The 12760-nt window shown below is 41.6% G+C and overlaps 1 protein-coding gene across 1 annotated transcript in view; it reads right to left on the bottom strand.

Moving 5' to 3' along the window:
• Positions 1–12760, bottom strand: part of sema5a (sema domain, seven thrombospondin repeats (type 1 and type 1-like), transmembrane domain (TM) and short cytoplasmic domain, (semaphorin) 5A) — a 142275-nt gene that overhangs the window by 33815 nt on the left and 95700 nt on the right. Inside the window, exon 15 of the mRNA XM_080489449.1 lies at positions 7456–7603. Coding sequence (XP_080345575.1) covers positions 7456–7603 — 148 coding nt within the window. The remainder of the gene's footprint in view (positions 1–7455; positions 7604–12760) is intronic.

The following is a 12760-nucleotide window of genomic DNA, read 5'->3' as shown; positions in this document are numbered from 1 at the left end:
GCTGTGCGCATATTTTTTTGTTGTTTTCTGTGATTGAGCTGCTTAAAAATCATATTCGCACCGGGGCCATTACTTGTGATATAGTGTGAAAACTGTATATGACTTTACGGCAAAGTTTGCCAACATGGGTGCTTTTAATCCATTACTTTGATCACTTTATGATACATTTAGAGAGGAGAGCTTATTTTCTTCACAACACATAAAAACATTAATCACCGAGGGAAAATAACAAAGATCTAAGGACAACCCTGAGGAGCAGATTTAGCAGATATCCATAATATGCTCTGTCTCTCTCTTGTTTTACTTTATAGGCTCAGGAGATGTTATTAAGCTCGCAGATATGCTATTATATTTATGCAAGTACGACAGTGCAGGCATGTGTTGGGAACTGTATATTTGAAGAAAGTAGTCAAGCTAAGTCAGTTTTATTTGTACAACCCATAATCACAAATCACACATTTGCCTGAAGGGGTTTACAATCTGTTCAGCACATGCCGCCATCTATTCCTGGATCCTTTGGGTATGAAAAAAAAACTTGCTTAATAGGGAAAAGGAGGGAGTAACTTCAGCAGGAATAACAGAGGAGTGAGTCCACCCTCCAAGTCGGAACAGTCTGTTCCGACTTGGAGTTTTATTCTGAATATCCCCACAAATAGTTTGATTATAAGTATTGTACTTTTTCATAGGTCAAGTTATGTTTTTGTTCCACAAAATAAAGTTATGTGAGTCAGGTAAAGTCCGGGAGAACAGACTGAATGTTCAATATATGAGGCTCATTCGACCTTAAGGTTTACAATATGAAAGAAAGACTCCTGCTGTCGACAATATTACCTCTATTTCTAAATGTTGAAAGATGTTTTTATCATCTTTTATGGCAATAGAAAGGAGCCATGTTCTGTCGGCTATGCATGTACACTCTTAGTGGAATACCAATGAAAAGCAAAACACTTATGCATTTAGAAATGTTTATAACATGCTTTGAATAATGGAAACATGGGCCTGACAGAGTACACACGCACGCACGCACGCACGCACGCAGAAACAAACAGAAACATTCTCCCTGCTAAAGGGTTAGTGAATAGATCATTCCATACATACATTTTATTATGAAAGTGCCACTCTGGGTAAAAACCTTTTGAATTAAATTTTCTATAATGAAACAATTAACTGAGCTACGTTCTAATCAATCTTTCCAGCTGATATGGTGAAGTCACAAAGAAAGTGATAAAACTACACAGATGACGAAACAAAAAAAAAAAGAGTAAAACTCTGGGACCGTTCCTGGACACTCAGCCATGCTCACATCTCAATTTGGGAGAAATTAACTGAAAGTGAAAACATGGGGGAAAGCAGCCGAATGTGACAAGTGGCATGTGGAACACAAAATTGGAATCAATTAGTGCACTGATTTTGACTCATACCCACGCCCCCCCCCAGCGAGAGCGGTGATGTGTATTATGGGCAAATGGAGAGCAGCGATTTTATGCTGTGAAACACCTTTAACAGGCAGCTGCTCAGAGACGGGCAGCTCTGTAATGGGTTTCTGGCTGGAGCTCAGGAGGGCTACACGAGAGAACGCCCGATAGCGTCTTTACTGCCGCACACAAACAAGCTGCCTGGTTGGTCAGTATAGAAACCGCGGCCGGGCTGTTTGTGTGCGCACATGCAACACTTGACTATTGAATGAAAGTTTTTACTCTGGGCTGGCATCCTGACACTGATTTGTGTATATAGGAGTGCGGAGCGTGTGCATGTTTATCAGTTTATGCACGGCTGAGTTATGGATTCAGGCAGCTCCTATCTCATTCTGTTTTCGTCCGCAGACCTTTCTGCTCATTTTGTTAGGTGTTATAGACTGAAGGGATGCAAGTTTAAAAGGGAGGGGGGGATAAAGCAAGTCTGTGTTTGTGTGAGTGTGTGTGTAAGCCTACTGTCTGAGTGCTGTGGAAGTATACTTTTTTATTGAAGAATGTATGAATGTGAAATGGAGGGTGATATACACTGTATGTGTATTACTTCTGTGTGTGTGCGCGGGTGTGTGTGTGTGTGCGCACGCGCGTGTGTGTGTGTGGGTACAAAAGGGCCTCTCTGGTGTCTGCCCAGCTGTGGGAGTTGAATAATAAGGAGTCGTGCCTCTCCAGCCTCCTACCATCATTACACTCATTATACTTCTTATTGGGCTGGGAGAGCACAGGCTGTGTGAGACTGAGTGGAAGGCATGTGCGCATATTTGTGAATATAAGAATGCAATGACTTACACACTACTAATGCAATGCCTGAGTGTATGGTCCAGATGTAAGAGTGACTAATTCTCCCCTGTGCTTACATCTTAATCTATTGTGGTGGAGTCTACGGAGAAAGAAACAGGCCTAATGTTCTTCAAGTCTCAGTGACACATCAGTTCAATTAGCAGCACCGACCAAAACACACTTTGTCAAACAGTGACTCCACTCTCCCTCTCTCTTTCTGTCTCCTCGCCCGTCTGCCTCTATAATGAAGCCTGCTGTCGGCCAGGAGCAGGCTACACACCAGTGCGCGCGCGCGCACACACACACACACACACACACACACACACACACACACACACACACACACACACACACACACACACACACACACACACACACACCAAACAATACTAAAATGCACAAGTGTGCTCGCACATCAGTCTGCCGACACAAAAATCCACCATACTTAACTTTCATTTCACAGCCCGGGTGCACCGCTGAACCCCACACAGGTAAATAGAACAGCTCTCGGTTTCATTAGGCAGCTCTGTGCATCATCGGTTCTGCATGGCCCACATTTGACTTATTTAACTCCAGGAGGCAGATTTGGTGGAGAAGAATGGCTGCTTTAAATCCTTGGCTGGGAGGGTATTTCATGTACTTTATTATACAAACTAGGAAATACCACAGTGACTGCTATACTCTCGAAAACCACGCAGCTCTGAGGCAGTTCTTCTGTTCAACTAATAGTAACTTTAGCTGCGTCATGATTTTGTCATTGGCTCAGTACCATAATGCTTTGCACTGTTGACATGTGCTCATGATCCAGTAGCCAGCTTTAGCTGGAAGCCCACCAGTACTGAAGATGGATTTGTTGCTAGACTAGTCATCACATTATTATGTTTGGTTTTAAACTGCAACATAAAAAAAAAAAAGTCACGTTTGTTTAGAAGGTAACTGGGAAGATATAAATGGAGTATTTCTCAGAACATCTTGTGTTAAGCTTCACATGATGACCGTGACAGACTGTAGGAAGCAATCCAATGTGCTGTTAACATGAACTCAAATTGGATCATAAAAATAAATTATAATTTCAAATTGATCTGGTCAATCTGGTTAGAATCTACATTTGATGACATCCGTAATGTGAATGAAGTCACTCAAAGTTACTAAATTGTCGATGCATTTTTGTAAAGCTAAATATTTGTATGAATATTCTTGGTGAAGGAATGTTTTGCACAAAAAAATGACAGAAACATGGAATTTGACAAAAAAGTACACGGAAAAAAACTGAAAGAAAATTATTCTCTTGTTTAATAATGCATGCATGCAAAACTCTAAAAGAGCAATTTCGGCCAGCAAGGGAAGAATCAAACTAGCGATAGATCAGTGGGTGTCGGCTCATTGCTGTCCACAGGCATACAGATCATGCAGTATTTGGGATGGTCTACTGTCGGTGTGCTGCTGAGAATCTGATTGAAACATGAAAATTTGGATTTTTTAAAAGTGTTTTAGCAGGATATTACTTTCCATTTCTGCTCTAAAGTTTTTGATAACACAGAACAGACATCCTGGAACAAAGTTTCATTAAAAAAGTTTTACAGAATAGAAGAACCGGGGTTGTGTCTTATGAAAGCAGCTGTTGGTTCATTGGTTCCTTATGTCTCAGGTGATTGATGGTAAGTGAAAACTTTTCTTATTACAATCTTATTTCTTATGTCAATATACTATAATGACATTTCAGATGGACTGTGAATGTAATTTCCTGAGTCATATTTAATAATCTTCACATTTAAAAGCTTTAATCATTAATCATTATTTCCTTTAACTACAGAGCTTTTTCTTTTCTATAGCAGTCTCTTTTTTGTTTTGTTTTTACAGAATACATAACCTCACTGGTTCAGTATATGGGGGGAAAAACATAGTTTTGCTCCCAATTTATCCCGGGCTGACTGAGCACAGTTCTTCTATTGTAGCTGGGACTTTGAGTCATCACACAGCAGAAGATTGGGTTAAGTGCTGTCCTCCCGGTGCAGTGCATCACTGCTGGGCCTTCAGAGTCTCACTTGTTTATTTCCAGCCTAGATTTCGCCTGTTCCTCTGGGGAATCAAACCTATAGAGCAGATACAGTGCAAGTAGAGATGGAGCAGTGCTGCACGGGCCAGGGCTCAGACTGATGAAGTTGCAGTCATGTGGACTTTTGCATCAGCAAAAGGAAGTGGCTTGGGAATAAATACCTTTAGTTTAGTACGTCTGCTGCCAAAGCTTATGGCAATGACACACAGGGCAACACTGGGGCAGGTTTAATGGAAATGAGGCAGCTTAAATTTGGTTCCTTCAATCAGGCATGCTATGGATTATTGTTTTCAGAGCGGAAATGTGAGTGAAGACACTTTTGTTTAATTCAAAGTGCCCTTGGCCTCAATCTGTGCTGGCTTTACTAGCCTGTGCCTGATTGTGTCATGAGCTCTCTGTGGAGTGGAAATAAGTAAAGACAGAAAACAAATATTGAGCTTGAGACTCAATTGACTCTAAATTCACGCTCTGTCACCAAACATGTGTTTTTCATGCGGAGCTGCACTTTTTTAGCTCAATGTGTAACGTCTTGCGTTGCACAATAGAGGATTTGCTTGATATTGAGCATATTAAAGCACCGTTGGTGATAGCTTAAAATATGTCTTTCAGAATGTGTGGCCTGCAACTGTTAGAGTATAACTAACATGTTCATAGTTCTTGCATCGTTTATTCTATTTACTTAAAAAAACTCTCATTTTCCAAACAATATGTTTTTAAAGAATATGTACATAGGAGCTCTATCCTGCCCTCAAAGCATATTCATGACAATCTATCCAATCATCTATTATGTATTTCATAAAAAAACTTGCATACATACCTACGACCAAAGCAGATAAGTAAAATACATTTTTTTCCCACTGTGTGTGTGTGTGTGTGTGTGTGTGTGTGTGTGTGTGTGTGTGTGTGTGTGTGTGTTTTATGTGCATGCTGCACACATGTGAAACTACTGAGATACACATTTATAAATTAACATCTTTCTTCACACTTTTCAAAATGAGCTTCAAAACTTAATTTCTTATGGATTATCTTCCAGACTCAAAGCAGATGTTTGCTCATCGCTGTTGATTAATGTCTGAAACACATCTGGAGCTGACCACAGGTGGCTCAGGCGACATCGATCCTTGCAGGTAAGCACGGGCACACGAATGAACATACAGCCTCCGAAGTCTCAGAAATACACCGTGTTTATCCTTCCTGCTCTCAGCAGGAGGACTGGTCTAAATAAAGTAGCTGTGACGACAGAAGCTGCAACATGTGTGTGGCCTCCTTCTGTTTAATTAAACATGGATGGGTCCGGGGGAGGAAACGCAGACAGATGGCACATAAAAATGAACTCCACCGCACTTATTGGGTCCTTGATAAAATTAAAAGAACATATTCCCATCACTGTCTTCAAGTTTTGAATCTTATTAAACATTTAGTAGGTGAGGTATTTAGGCAATTGTTATAGAATTAACAGGTGTGCCACTGAGAAGCTGATCAGGGTTGTTGCTGAAAGGAAGCAAATGTTTTTTTTGATCTGAGTAAATATGCAGCCATATAACAAGTTAGCCAAGCTGTCCAAATAAAGTCCTCCCTGGCGAAGAGGTGCCTGTGAAGTCTGCGTGTAATTACAACTTCGGTGGCTCACACGGCCCCAATTAAGTTCGTATCCCGATGCTGGAAGACAAGAAGTCGATAAGAAAACAGCCCAAAGGGAAGATGAACATCAAGTGAAAGTCCAGGAGGAAGAAGGAGAAAGAAGGAGCGCCGGGATAGCCTGTGTGACCTCCCCCAACTCTCTATGGTATGTCGCTTCCTCGACGGTCCTCTCCCACGACACCGAGAAAAACTATCTCTGACATCTCCCTGAGCCTTACCACTTCCACAAACTAATGACACATCAGAAACAACAACAACCAGCCACATTTAAAAACAGTGATTGAGGGACTCAGATTCTCCTGGTGCCTCGCATCGCTCTACTTCTCACAGCGGAGCCCTTGAAGGGGTGCCATACCTACCGAGAATGACTCAGTAAGGATAATGCTAGCTGTGCACTGACAGAAATAAGACAGCTGCTGTCATCTGAATGTGTACGTGTGCATTTATATGTGAGAGAGAAGCTGGCTGGTTACACGTGGCATGACATGATACGACGCGGCTGCTAAACTGCTACTCATTGGGAGGTCAGCATTTTCATTTGGGTGTTCTGCAGCGACTAATGTGTCACGGCCAATTATTAGATACTATATATGCTCTTGAGTTTGCGAGGCCTTGAGTGGGTTGTTTCATGCTGCAGACAGTGTATTATTTAGCTTTGCAATGGGCCATTACACAACCTGTGGGATCCGCTTTTTCAGCTAAATGTGATTTGGATCGATGGATACTTTTGCAGCATTTGAGTGAAATTCTCTAAACTTTCACGTTCAATTCAACATCACTCTACGCCTGCATCCAATCAGTCTTCCAAAGTACATACACATGCTGGGGAAATGTACATATTCATGTTTCTATGCCTCTAATCCATTTAAGTTAAGATGATAAACTTTGAGCCTGAACTGCTCAAACGTAAACATTTTCCACAAAAACTGTTAAAGAAATGCGAGAACCCGGCACATAAAAACAGAGATACACTTCAAGGATCGCATGCATCCACAAGGCCCTGACCCATATTCTTTAATCCATCTCCATGAGGGACATGCGAAGCTACAGCTATCATGTTCGCTCTCTCTTATTTTTTCACCATGACCGTGGATGAGGGAGTGTGTCTGTGTATGAAAATAGCAGCAGAAATAACACAGGCATCATATCATTCTGTCAACACGGAAAACGCTCGTATTTCAACAGTGCCTTGCATCATCTGTGTTTTGGAGAAAGCTTTGTGGCACAAAATAAGCCTATTCATATTTGGAGCGATTTCCATATGTGTGTGTGTGTGTGTGTGTGTGTGTGTGTGTGTGTGTGTTAGTGGTGTTAAATAGGTCTTGGTAATAAATCTGATGAGCACTGCCACTGTTTGAATATAGCCAGGGGATTTGGTCGTGTTAGACGTTCCAATTTCATCACCGCTGACTACTCAACGCATCGTATGGCTTAGACTGGGGTCCTACACAATGAGAAGACTGACAGAAAGGAGGGTGCATGTGGGAGCCATTGTTAAGGGTGACATACCTGGCCACACCCGGGACAATCGTTGCCGTTCTCACAGGTCCTACGTCGAGACTGGATGCCTCCGCCGCAGGGCACGGTGCAGCGTTCCCAGGCCGACCAGGCCGACCAGTACACGTGGGGTGGGCAGGGCAAGTGTTCATTACAGTACCTGCGACATAAGTACAACAGACAGAAAAGAATGAATGTGGAACATTGTGTGCGTGCGTGTGTGTGTGTGTGTGTGTGTGTGTGTGTGTGTGTGTGTGTGTGTGTGTGTGTGTAATGCCCGTCCAGTCACAATCACCAAACCTCCATCAATCTTTCTTAATAGAATTAAATACAAAAGAACTACAAATAAAAAAGACAGTTGAAAAAGAACTATCACAACAGGTTAAAATCACAGGTATCATCGAAAGCATCAGATATAAAGATGAAAAGTCTCCAAGCTAAATCAAAGAAGCTACAACTGAGAACCAATTGCAGTTTATTCAAACAATACAAGAGCTTATATTCCTTAAGTTTTTTTTGTTTCATGTCGTTGATGAATTTAGGTCAAACCCTATTGTAAATCATTTCACTTTGCTGTCTCTGGAACTGCTGAATGTTCATTAAAGGTGGCAGCATGATACTGAAGCGGTAGTATCTAAGGTGTTTATCATGTTAACATGTGGCAGGCAGCACCTGAACTGAACGTAATCACCGAGGTGGAAAATACTCAAAACCCCTTCGTACGGATAAAATTACCCGAAGATGCAGAAGACAATTACCTGCAGATTTGCTACATTCAGATTACTCAAACTCATTAAAATCATCATTACAAACAGAGATAAATATGAATGAAATGCTAGAAGCCGTATGAATTAAGTCTGCAAGCTGTGAAAATACAGTTGAACTTAGTGATTTATGTATCACTCGTCTGGGTTGTCTGTGGAAAACGTAAGAGCTCCTTTATCTGGCACGCCACTAAAATTATATGTGAAGGGCACTGAAGACGTCACCGCACTTTTGAAACCTTCCCACTTAACAGGAATAGCTACAAAGACTTCAGACCACAGAAACAAGGATGTCTGAAAAGGCGTGTGAACGTCACTTGAAACAAACCGAGCTCATCCGTTTGATGTGGCCCCCAGCCACTGACAACGCTGCATACAGCGCCTCTCCAGATCACTCAATCATGCCGCCGGAGACAGGTCTGCGCCGTGCGCCTCTCACTACATGGTGTCGTCGGCAGTGTTTCCCGAAAGTACAGCTAAGAAAACTGAATTTCAACTCTTAATGAATGTGCATATGCAGTTTGCATAATTCATTGACACAGCCTATTAAAAAACCCACAAAGATGCATGCATCATCTCTAATTACATCGTTTTACAAGACAGGATTACTGCGATGTCTAAAATACTTTAATTACTCAATCCTCATTATGCATTAACGACAGACGATTGCCAGGCTTATTAGAGACATATAATTTATTTTATAACTTTTATGCATGCCATTAAATTGCTTTTATGGCTATTTTGTTTCTTTTTTTTTTTTTTTTTTTCGCACATGACTGCATTTTGAAGGAAACTGCAACTTCTTGAAATAGCTTAAAATTTATACCTTTCCTCCAGAGGCTCAGGCTGGAGATTTCTATTGTGCTATTTGCAAAAGCTCTGCTCTGTTCATGGTGAATCAAAAGCAACATTATGCACGGCGTGGTTGTAAAGATCCTCGGAGCCGCGTGTTCCTCTCCACGTTCACTAATCTGAGCGCTCGTAGTGGAACGATACGCTGGGGAAGGAGGAGTGAGGACAAATGTGGATTACAATCTTGCACTTGCCTGGGAGAAAGAAGAAAGAAGTGCAAACACACACTTGCGGGATTAAATGCAGACAAAATATCTTTGCCGCTGCCAAGGAAAAAAAAAGAAAGAAAAAAAAAAGTCTACAATCAAGAATGGAGAATATTATGAGCTTCCAAATCATCAACGCTTACACTTTAATCATTTCAGACAAGTGCAGTGCTTTGTTATCTTATCTTTTTCACTCCTTCTTAAACAGACAGAGCTGATCAGATGAAAAAGAGGCTAATTACCAGCTATAGGCTGAGTAAGCAGCGTGGACGCTGTCAGTGTGCTAAGGGAAATACCAACAGAAGGTTCATGAATGCAGCCAGATTTAAGCCCATAGCGCTGCTGTATTCGGCTGGTTTCAGAGCATTTGTGTCTGTTAAAAGCTCTGTCTGCTGCTAACAATCAGGGCCAAAGTTATTTGGAGGCCTTCTGGCTAAAACTGTGTAAAAAGGGGGTGAAGGAGAGGTTTAGTTTGCCTTTAGACCCTTTTGATTTTCTTTTTTTTAAATGAGTGTCTGTGTATATATGAGCTTTTGTCATATGGATCCATGTTTGAACATAAAGCCTGTGCTTTAATCTGAATGGGGTACTTGAGGCAAAGTGGGAGAACAAAGAGCGCAGTGAGGCTCACTGCAGATGCCTAACACCTCAGAATGGAGCCCTGTGCCCCATAAAATAAAAGCCTTTCACAGCATTAAAAGATTCGTTGAGGACGCAGAAGCCAACAATTTTCTTTTTTCTGCCCTTCTCGTGCCGAGCAGATGAAAGCTTGTTCAGAAAACTTCACCTATTTCACACGTTGATGGATCGAAACTAGGGATGGGGAGTTACACTGGTTAGACAGACAGTGAATATTTTTACAAAGTTTTTGAGTTAGTGGCACAACCGCTGATACAGCTGGATAAAAGATGAAATTTTACTTTTGAGAACTTGATTTCTGTCACAAAAAGAAAAGTTCTTATGATGTGATAACTTACGTAGACGCATGCACATTTGCCTAACCTGAATCTTCACCCAACCCTCATGGTAGTCTCACCTCCAAACATGATTTCACTTGAATGACTTTCTTCAAGGGGATGTTAATATTTGCCCTGTCGCCGGTGACATGAGTACTCATGGATAAAGGTATTCTGAGGTCCCCACCAGATTAGAAGAATACTTGTGCACGCACGGACGCACTTCTTGCATCCTTTTTTCCCCCCTCCCTCTGACAGACTGACACAGCATAATTCATCTTTTAACACATTTTCTTTCTCTGTCTTTCTGCTTTACTGTTAATCTCCACAGCTCTTCTTTCACGCACACACAGACGTGCACACACACACAAAGGCTCCTCTACTCTCACAACAATCCTTTTTCCAGCCCTCGCAGCTGGCCCCTCGCTGGCCTTAGGTGTTTTAAATAGCTGAACAGAGCAAGTAGTGAGAGCAGGAGCGCGAGATGAAACAAATGAGATTAAAGCTCGGAGAGGGAAACAGAGGGGGTGGCAAAATCTGCTTCTGGCCTCCTGCGGTCATTAGAGCCGGGCAAGTGGGGTTTTGGTGTGGTCCCCGAGTCACAGCTGTCGTTCTGGTCACTCTGTATACTTTCTTTTACTACAGGGGGACTCCATCAGGAGCAGAAGTGAGTGGAGGGAAAGGCATTCAGAAAAGGACAGCAGACAGTAAAGAAGTGCAGAGAAAATGGAGAAAAGGAGGAGAGTGATATGGTTCATGTGGGAAAGCCATTTACAATTACGCATCCTTCATGATACTGTTTCTGTTGCCATGGCTCTGTTTTTTTGTTTTTTTTCCTTGCATGTACCCTATGAACTGTATTTATTTGCACCTTTTCTGCCTTCACCTTTCGTTACCAACCGGGGATGAATGCTCAGCATGATGTCTGACTGTGTAACAAAGACACTATGGAGACAAAGAAGCACTTCTTCCATTCAATGAAAAACACCAAGCCTGAGTTAAAACCATGCATTTTTTGAAATAATTTTTCTTCTTCTAATATTAGTAAAACAAGTCTATGTCTTGTTTATAGTTTCTATTTTGTGTTTAAACAAGTCTTGATTTTTGGGTCTGGCCAAGATAGGATTCTTAATATAATCTCATGTAATATAATACATAATTACAAAGAATAAAACCAGACTGTGCTGGGGGGGAAGATACCCAAGGGGTTTATATGAATGTCTTGATCTTGTTTACTCAGGCCTGCTATAAATCTGTCCTGGTTCTGTGTTGTGACTGTTGTGTGTCTTGACTGTGTCCAGTTGTTGACTCCATCCATCCTCAGTGTTTACAAGAGGAGTCCTCAGTGTCTTCTGTTGTCAGAATTTTGCAAATATTTTGCAGCTTAGTGCTGTTTTGTACAGTCTTATATTGAGTCCTTAACTTGTAGATCTATAGAAAACTATCCATGACAGTCGAGAATTCTACACCATGACCTAAAACACCTTGCAACTAGAAATACAGCAGAAATGTTGTCACAATCAAAGTGGCACCAAAAATGTTTGCAGATTGCAGAAGCTGGAGCTCGTCCACGTCCTCTGTCTATTTCCATAATAAGCTTTTTTCCCTGAAAATAAATGCTACCAGAAGAGCAGAGTGAGTTTTGCATGTCTGGAGGCACTGGCAGCATACCAAGATGAGTTGGTATTCGTGCGTATTGTTGTACGTTGTATCCGTTGACACCTCGGAGTCAGAGAAAAATGTGATTTGCAGTCAAAATTACAAGTTTGCAAAAACCACGCCTCACAGTGCAGCAGGTAATAGAGTTTGTTCTATTAGGTCCTGTTTTCTGTCTTTCTGTTTTTGCAGGGGTTTGGGACTCTGTCCAATCATCCCATGGCAAACTCAAGAAAATCAACACGGTAATGTTAACATTTCCAGGAGAACGTTCTCATGGAAATACATGGCCTAATGCACGCAGAGCTCTCATTTGAAAATTCCTGTTGGCGAGTAATGTCATAATGGTGCAATGGTGGCGTAATGGTGGCACTCTCATCCACCAAACGCATGCAAACCGAAGGGGTAATCTACTTGCGTGAGCATTCAATCTAGCAGGCTTCACACAGGGCATCAAAAAAATCAGGCCTCTTATCTCTTCTGAGTTCTAAACTTTGCCAGTCGGACTAAACTTAATTTAAACTTAATTTTCACATCATGAGTCCTGTGCGTTTGACTGCAGTGGAACACCTTGTCATGTTTTCTGGTTTGGCTAAACTTTTAGAAAATAACAAAACTTCAGAGGAAAACTCATCTCGTGACCTTCTATATCTGCTTCGTACGTCTCTTTGTGCTCCCTTACAAATTTTCAAGTTGAAAAAAACATTTTTTTTTCAAGGCCTGAAGGTTGCTTGGAAACCTTACAAACATCTTTAAAAGGGCGATTATTGTACGCCAAAGCCTCCAAAGCTTCAAAATGTAGAAGGTCTGTGTGTGAAAGCCAGATAATTACCCCAGCACAGGCCTATCCCACTCATTCCTTAATTGGCTGTCACATAGTTGG

This window comes from Lipophrys pholis (assembly GCF_963383615.2).
Source record: "Lipophrys pholis genome assembly, chromosome: 20".
NCBI lineage: Eukaryota > Metazoa > Chordata > Actinopteri > Blenniiformes > Blenniidae > Lipophrys > Lipophrys pholis.
The sequence above is the reverse complement of the archived record's forward strand: the minus strand, read 5'-3'. Positions and strand labels throughout refer to the sequence as shown.